General features: G+C 23.7%; 2 protein-coding genes across 2 annotated transcripts; one reads left to right on the top strand and one right to left on the bottom strand.

Moving 5' to 3' along the window:
- LOC149031543 (uncharacterized) lies at positions 1 to 1,258 on the bottom strand. The gene is made up of 2 exons (XM_089175573.1): positions 1,007 to 1,258; positions 1 to 922 (listed from the first exon to the last, which is right to left on the bottom strand). Exon 2 carries the CDS (start codon positions 855 to 857, stop codon positions 177 to 179), a length of 681 nt encoding a protein of 226 aa, XP_089031699.1. The 5' UTR covers positions 858 to 922; positions 1,007 to 1,258; the 3' UTR covers positions 1 to 176.
- A 3,408-nt stretch (positions 1,259 to 4,666) lies between these two features.
- LOC107065960 (ceramide synthase 5) lies at positions 4,667 to 7,860 on the top strand. The gene is made up of 7 exons (XM_015320105.2): positions 4,667 to 5,046; positions 5,462 to 5,579; positions 5,658 to 5,770; positions 5,901 to 6,231; positions 6,814 to 6,932; positions 7,048 to 7,189; positions 7,382 to 7,860. Exons 1-7 carry the CDS (start codon positions 4,883 to 4,885, stop codon positions 7,502 to 7,504), a joined length of 1,110 nt encoding a protein of 369 aa, XP_015175591.2. The 5' UTR covers positions 4,667 to 4,882; the 3' UTR covers positions 7,505 to 7,860.
- The last annotated feature ends 765 nt before the right edge of the window (positions 7,861 to 8,625 follow it).

Here is an 8,625-nt window from a genome sequence, read left to right as displayed (position 1 = left end):
TTCAGTAATCCTTAGGAAGATATTTTGTGAGTATCATTAAATTATGCTGTACATTTATATCAATTTTCTTTCCACTTTTAATGCCATATTAATTGCATCAAAAAGATTGTCCTGTTCGAATGCTTTGAGCGATAATAAAATTTTGATTTTGTATTTTAAACCAGAAATATATGAATTTAATATACCTTTTCTTTCGTCAAGTAATCTACTTTTTTTTTCGATATTGTTAAAGTAGGGTCACAATTAATAGCATTCATTATATCTATCTGAGATTGTAAAAATTTTAAACTATACATCATTACAGAATCACGTCCCTGAATGCATCTGTTTCTTTCCAGTCTTGCAGAAATAATTTCATTTGCATCTCCAAATAATACTCGAAGAGTTTCGAAAAATTCATTTTCATTTTTTATTTGAATACCGTCTAACATACCTTTTGCTTCTCCAATTATTTTTTGTTTATTAATTAACTGGATAAACATTTGTCTATCTGCAATTGTAAATTTTTTCATTACTGTTAGAATTTGTATAATAAATTCTTCCACGTTCATATTACTACCACTGAAATTATCTACAACATGTAAATATTGTTTTAAATTTTCAATCCTTTCGGCACGTTTATAAAGAGAATGGAAAAATTCATTTTTATCATTTGTTTGATTTATTGTTGCTTTTATAAATTGCCATTTGTCATTAGGAACAGATTGATTCTGTTTTTCCAATTCTTCCTTTGATTTTAATTCTAGAAGTTTATCAATGGTATTAAAACTATTGTTCAAATGTATCAATAGTTTAACCAAAAATTCTGGTTTTTCTTCCTTAAGTTCCATCGTATCTTTATTAACATTTGTCGCCATATTTTTATGTTTTTTTTTCTTTTTCTAATTATAATTCGTCGATTAAAATAAAATTAAAATCCAAACTGAAATTTGAATTAATTGCACCCAGTTTAATAAGATAAGATAAGATAAGATAATACTGTATGAAATAATTATTTTGTACTTACTATAGAATATTTTTAAGTTTTTTAATTTTGTGTTTGTAAAACGATCACGTATTTATATCTGCTACCTTCTTATTGATGTCGTCTTAATTTAAAACTGCTGTTACAATTGTTATATGGAAAACTCGTGAAGAAAGTTTGACAGTAAGTACAAGAATAGTATTACGAATAAATACGTGATTATTATCATAAACTAATGTAGAAAGGGAATTTAGAATTTCTAAGATATATGGTGGGGGTGTTTACATGGTTTCTTCAAACAAATTTGTCCAATCTTTTGACTAATTTATGCTTTAATAATAATAATAATAATAAAAAAATATTTATAAATAAATATATATATATATTAAAATAAAATAATAAAATAAATGTATAATAAAATCAATAAATATAATAACATAAAATAATACAATAAATAAATAATAAAATAAATAAATATATTTCACACTAATAATAAAATAAAAAAATATATATACTTATAATAAAATAGATAAATAATAGAATAAATAAATATATTGGACACATTTGTTTGAAGAAACCATAGAAATAAAGTATATACATAATTATGTATGTTAAATCGTTAGTTAATTTATAAACGTTTATATAATATGAAAATATGTGTATATAATATATAAATATGAATTTAAATTTAATGACAACAGTTTAGATTTCAATTTGATGTATATACTTATTTATGATATCTTTGTATTACTTTCTTTGAATAACCTCTATGAAATCATTGATAGATATAATTTAAATGAATAAACAAGTACGTGTGATTTGGGTAAAATTTAAACGTCGTTAGATATTTATATTTATGAATAAGAGTCCTTAAAATAAATGTTTTTCGACTTTGAATCAAACTTCAAGAATAAACAAACTGTTATCTAAGGCAACACATAAAATGTTTATATTTCAAAATTAAATCGTTAATATAATAAATTTTAGATTGAATTTATTTTTATTCACGTTAAGTATCCCTTTATTCAAATAAAGATGAATTTTATGCAACTTTTTCTTATCAACTATGTTTTATTGATTATATTATAATATTATATTCATTTCGTATTATTGTTTTTTTTATATTAATTATATTATAATTATTTATATATTTAAGTTGGTATTATTTTTTATTTTACTCTATTTTATTTTATTTTAATTATTATATTAAAATTGTATTATTTTCTTTGATATTAATTATATTACAATTGTTATATTAATTTTTTATTATTTTATTTTAAATTAATTATATAAAAATTGTTATATTAATTTTGTATTATTTTATTTGATATTAATTATATTACAATTAATATATTATTGGTTTATAATATTATTTATGATTATTAATATAATATTCTATTAATCTCTTATTAAATAATATATTACAAATTTAAAAACACATATATACATATTTATTATTACATGAAATTCTATTAATAGAAAAATGATCATTTACTAAATTATAGAGAAATGAGTTTACATATTATGAACATCTATTACACTTATAAACGTGTTTAAACATTCATTTCAACGTAGGTCTTCGTAGCTCAAGTGGTAGAGCATCCGTTCGGAAAGCGAAAGGTTTCGGGTTCGAATCCCGACTTAGGAACAAAACGGGTTCTAATAATTGTGATATGATGACAATACGTTATTTGCGTTACTATCTTAACTTTTCATATCCCCTTTAAATCCCTAGGTGTTTTTTCACCAGCTTGTGATTATTTATAATTTCAATAATTATATATATATTATATACATTCTATATATTACACAATTAATAAAAAAAGTTTCGTTTAATCCGCGTGTTAAAAAAGAAAAATATTATATTCAACAAGTTAAAAACGCCATGTCCGCTATCGGTGTCGGACATTCGCGATATTCCGTTAGATCACGTTTTAGTCACTGCTACCTTAATAGAGTCTAACGGTATGTCTAAAGTAAAATAATATGGTATGATAGGAATTCCTTAAAAATGTGAACCTTTGTGGCTTAAAGAGAATTTCCTTTACGTATTTCCTCAACGTATATTAATTATTCGTTATAAGAAACAATTCTTAATCACTTTATACTGATTTAGGTAATATTATGTGTGAAGTATACTGTCAAATAATAATTATATTAATACAACTCTCTCTTGTAACAATGTGAAAAAAATGAAAAGAAAAGTTTAAATTATTCCAAGTTTTGCGGATTTTTCGGAATAATAATAAATATTAATTATCTAACTTCAAATTCATATTTAAATGTCATAAGCTTTACAATGGGATTTTACATTGTGGGATATTCTAGACCTGTAGTTCCTAAGTAGCTCAAATGGTTAAGAGCAATCGCCCGGCAAAATTTGTTAAACCTAATCCCCTCCCCAACGAAGACCTTTATTTTTGTTCCTTTTTTTGGTTCTTAACATTATTTTTGTTTTACAATGATAAAGGTTATCGATATATTTCTTTTTATTATATTCTTGTAGAACATATTAGATAGCAAATTGAATTGTAATTTAATGATTTGTATTTATATTCCGATCATTTATTTTTATTTCATTTAAAATGTTACAAAAAGAAATTAAAAACAAAAAAAGAATTAACAGAAATATTTATTAATATTTATAATATGAATTACATAATATATTACATAAATTACATAATTATATTATATAATAACAAATATTTTTATAATATTAAATACAATTTAATTTAATATAATATAATCTTAATATATATATATATATAAATATATATATTATATGGGGCATTTCACGTGAAGCGGACAAATAGCTTGTAGTGTAGAAATATTATGCAAAAAATATTATAATGGTATCTCGATTCGTTTAGAAGATATGAACTAAACCTTACGAAGGTGTCGTAAGGCACGCTGTACTAAGCGGTTTTTAAATGTATAATTCATTAGTTACAATAGTAAATTGTAAGTAGCGATGTGTGTACTGTGAACAGCTCATTTATTAATTATTATTACCTGCATAACACGAAAGGTTTTGATATCTTTCAGCGAAAGTTTCGTAAAATATTTTGAAAAAGATTCATAAAAGATTTTACAAAAATATTTTAAAAACATTTCTAAAATATTTTACTAATAGGGTAATCTTTTGCAAGTCTCTGAACGCAGACATGTTCACCATTGTAGAAAGATTTTGTAGATACATTTTTGAAAGATTTAAAACTTTTAAGAAATGTTTTAGAAAGTTTTTATGTTATATGAATATTAATAGTTCATTTCCACCACTCTAAAAGATCACCTGTGATGATTAATCGATCGGTTCACCTCATTATGGACCACTTTAGGAATCACTGATATAAATAACGGGTCTGAGACTTGACCGCTTATTCGAATTTTGTCTGTCTAACGAGCAACTACGTGTTTTTTTTTCTATACTTTTATAAATCATTACTTTAGTTGTAGTAAACCATCTTATTTTTTCTTACATATAGAATTATTTTCTATTCGATCCGCGTCAAATAAATTCAACAAAAAGTAATGTAAAATAAATGAAAAAATTAAACAACTGGACTATACTAAGAGAGATTGCTTGATAAGTCACGTTTTAAATTTTTTTTTTCTTTTTTTACATAAAAAGAATTTATTTTCTTTTTTCCATTATTTTGAAATATCATCGTAAAATGGTATAAATCATAAATATTTGGAAGTCATATATTGCTCAAGCGTAAGAATGCTTAAGCATGCGTAAGCAATTTTAAATAATTGTAATTATACATTGAATTTTTTATGAGATTGAGAAAGTATATTTAAGACAAAAAGTAATAATCAAGAATTCAGTCATTATTTTTCAGTCTTGATAAACACGGTTATTATTAAACTAATAAATATATTATTAATTAGTATTAATTTGTAAAATAATTAACAATGGATAGTTTGAAGAGTATGTTGTCAGCAATATGCTCAACACACATGTGGTTACCACCTAATGTTACATGGGATCGTGTACTCAAGTATACCGGTTATTCACTTTTTCTATATTCCATACCGTTAGCAATAATTCTTGCGATAATTAAATACTTCTTAGAAAGGTAAGAATTTTGATATATTTATAAAAGTAAGAATGCTAATTTTATTTATTATACTAACATATTATTAAAGTACGACCAAACAAAAAAAAAATTGATTTGTGATCAGTAAAAATTAAATCATATAAAATAATAAAATTAAAAGAACATTAGTTTTTAACGTTAAATGTTAAAAATCTATATAATAATTACGAGTATTGTTTAATAAAAAATTAAAAAAGAAAAATTTTTTTTTAAGACAAATCCAAATTTCAATAACATAATATAAATAATATTGGGGGAAATTATATAAATAATAAAATATAAATTAATTACCTAGCATTAATTTATAATTTGACCTCTAATTAATAAATTTATCTTCTAATTAATATTATTATAATATTATTAATTGTAAAATATTTATATCTATTTTATACAGACATTTTTTCGTATATTTTGGAAAATATCTTGGTGTAAATGATACAAAAGTAAAAAAAGCACCGCCAAATGAAATATTGGAGAAAGCTTACATCAATAAAAAATTACAAGGGAAACAGGTACATATATTTTATAATTATAAAAAATTACATATAGAAAAATATATTGTTATATTAATAAATTATTATATTTTCAAGATATTAGCATTAGCTAAACAATTGGATTGGTCTGAACGAAAAATAGAAAGATGGATTAGAATTAGACGTTCTCAAGATAAACCGTCTACATTGACAAAATTTTGTGAATGCGGGTAAAATTTTGACAATTTTCTTTTTTTTTTTACACACAATTTAAAAATTAAAAATTATAAAAAATATTTGCTTAAAGTAATGTAAGATATTAAATAAAAAAAATAAAAAATATGTATTTTTTATTTTTAGCTGGAGATTTGCCTATGCTACGTGGTCATTCTTATACGGACTTATTATTTTATGGAATAAACCATGGCTGTGGGATATAAAACAATGTTATGACAATTATCCGGATCATGTAGTGACCAATGACGTATGGTGGTTTTACGCAATGACTGCAGCATTATATTTGTTATTAAGTGTTTCCCAATTTTTTGAAGTACGAAGGAAAGATTTTTGGGCAAATTTTGTTCATCACATAATCTGTAATTTATTATTGTATTCTTCGTGGATTACGAATTGGACACGAATTGGCGCATTATTTGTATTTATACATGATCCTGTTTTAATTTTTATAGAAGTAAGTAACATATAATTTTACTATCAAAGAACTTTATAAAAGTAAAGATGGTCTGTAGCTGAACGTGACAACGAAACTGTTGACATACGTGGACAATATTGCATTGTTAGGGGACAATAAAGAGTCATTAGATAATACAAAAGAACTAGGGCCGCAAAAAACCAAATATATGGTCACCGATAGAAATCAAAATGTTCCTAATACTGGAACTTTCGTCGTCCGGGATCAAATTGTGAATTCACTTCTTTTCAAGTTCTATTCCTGGTTGCCGCTGACGTGATTCATGTCATGTTAAATTTTTAAAGTTTTACAAAAATAAATTTTTATATATTAATTTTATATTTAATTATTTTAATATAATATTTAAATAATTTATTACTTTTGCCGGAACTCAGTATTAAAAAAGGAAAAAAATATGCCAGTCGCGAATGTGTTAATAATAATAATATACATTACATCGAATATTTCCTTATAGTTGTTTATTATTTCATAACTTTTATATTATCTTTATTGAAAAAAAAAAAAGAAATCATAACTGCTATAGAATGATAATTTTCTTATTTTTTTTTTTTTTTTTTTTAGATAGCAAAAATGACCCATTATGCTAATTATCAACGAACTTGCCATATTGCATTTATTATTTTCATAACAACATGGACGATTACGCATCTTACTCTATTTCCTTTTTGGATAATTCGCAGGTATAGTAAGAAATCTTTTATGATCTTTTCTTAAAACATTATTTTTATAATAAGAGAATAATTTTAAATTGAATTAAAAAAAAAAAAAATTGTACAATTGTTTATTTTATTTCAGTATGTGGTTTCAATTTCCCAGATTTAATATACATTTAACATATGTCCTATTTATGACATTAGCATGTCTATTATTTCTTCTTCATATTTTCTGGACTTGGTTTATTCTTAAGACTACGTACAGTATCTTCTTGGTTGGAAAGGTATATATATATATATATATATTTATAAATTTAATAATACACACACAAATAATCAAATGTCTAAATGATACTGTGATTAACAATATTCATAAAAAAAAAAGAAATCAAATCTTTCAATTAAAGTTTATTTATATTTAACATTTATATAACAATTATAATGAATATATTTATTTGATTTTACATGTGTTACAGATTCAACGTGATTCAAGAAGTGAAAGTGAACATAGTGATACAGAAGATTTTGATGATAATATGGTTATCAATAATACAACAACTTATATTGGAAAACAAAGTCCTAAGCAAACAACTCGTTAATTATTTTATGTATTAAAAAAATATTTACTGATATATATTCATTTATTTTGTATAGTCCAAAACTAATAATAATAATAAGAAAATAATCTTGGGAAAAGGAACATTTAAAGACAACATTTTAATATCTATATTAGGTTTATACCCGAAGATCCTAAAACGAATAACATGATTTAACCTAAAATAATAGGAGTCATTATATCAAAATTGAAATAATTTATAAGTATATGTATAATAAGTTAACAATTATCTATAATTAAATATATTAATAATAATAATATATAGAATATATCAAACAATAAATTATATGCAAAATGTAAAATATTGTTGATATTCTAGTCTAATAACGTGAAGGTCTCATAAATTGAAATTCAAATTAACCATCTGAATTTTCAAATTACGATACTTGCTGGTATAACAGTCTACTAAATAAATGTCAAAATTGCAATACTTCTTCAAATTCTCATTTATTAAACGAATATTCAGATTGTGGGAATTGCGGTCTTTCATATGTATATTCCATTTGTGATAATGGTTGGAAATCTGTCCTATAAGGTGAATATCCAAATTGTAATTCTTGTGGATATTCCAGTCTACTGAGTGGATATCCAAATGGTGACACTTGTGGATATTCTAGTTTTTCATGTGCATTGTCCACTTGTGGTATTTGTTGAATTTCTGGTCTTTCATTTGCATTATTTATTGGAGATACTTTTTGAAATTCTGGTCTACTGAGTGAATATCCAAATGGTGAAACTTGTGGATATTCCAGTTTTTGATGCGTATTGGTCACTTGTGATACTTTTTGGAATTCTGGTCTTTCATCTACTTTACTCACTGATGATACTTGGAATTGTGGTCTTTCATGTGTATTATTCATTTGCGATAATGGTTTGAATTCCGGACTATTAAGTAAAAATTCAAATTGTGATACTTTTGGATATTCCAGTTTTTCATGTCCATTGCCCACTTGCGATACTTGTTGGAATTCTGGTATTTCATTCTTATTGCTCACTGGTAATACTCGCTGGACTTTTGATTTTTTATCCACATTGCTCGTTGACGATACTTGTTGACATTCCAATCTTTCATCTGCATTGCACGCTGGCAATTTTTCTTGAAAT

The sequence above is a fragment of the Polistes dominula genome, unplaced genomic scaffold (assembly GCF_049000335.1).
Source record: "Polistes dominula isolate Pdom_NZ unplaced genomic scaffold, Pdom_raw_medaka contig_17, whole genome shotgun sequence".
NCBI classification, from domain to species: domain Eukaryota; kingdom Metazoa; phylum Arthropoda; class Insecta; order Hymenoptera; family Vespidae; genus Polistes; species Polistes dominula.
This window is presented reverse-complemented; position numbering and strand designations above follow the sequence as displayed.

What these genes read in the sequence shown, in the direction of transcription:
- LOC149031543 (XM_089175573.1), bottom strand. Translation starts at nt 857, where the DNA reads ATGGCGACAAATGTTAATAAAGATACGATGGAACTTAAGGAAGAAAAA.
- LOC107065960 (XM_015320105.2), top strand. Translation starts at nt 4,883, where the DNA reads ATGGATAGTTTGAAGAGTATGTTGTCAGCAATATGCTCAACACACATG. An exon ending in ACAAAATTTTGTGAATGCGG is followed by an intron (nt 5,771 to 5,900) that starts GTAAAATTTTGA and finishes TTTTATTTTTAG; the next exon opens with CTGGAGATTTGCCTATGCTA. An exon ending in CCTTTTTGGATAATTCGCAG is followed by an intron (nt 6,933 to 7,047) that starts GTATAGTAAGAA and finishes ATTTTATTTCAG; the next exon opens with TATGTGGTTTCAATTTCCCA.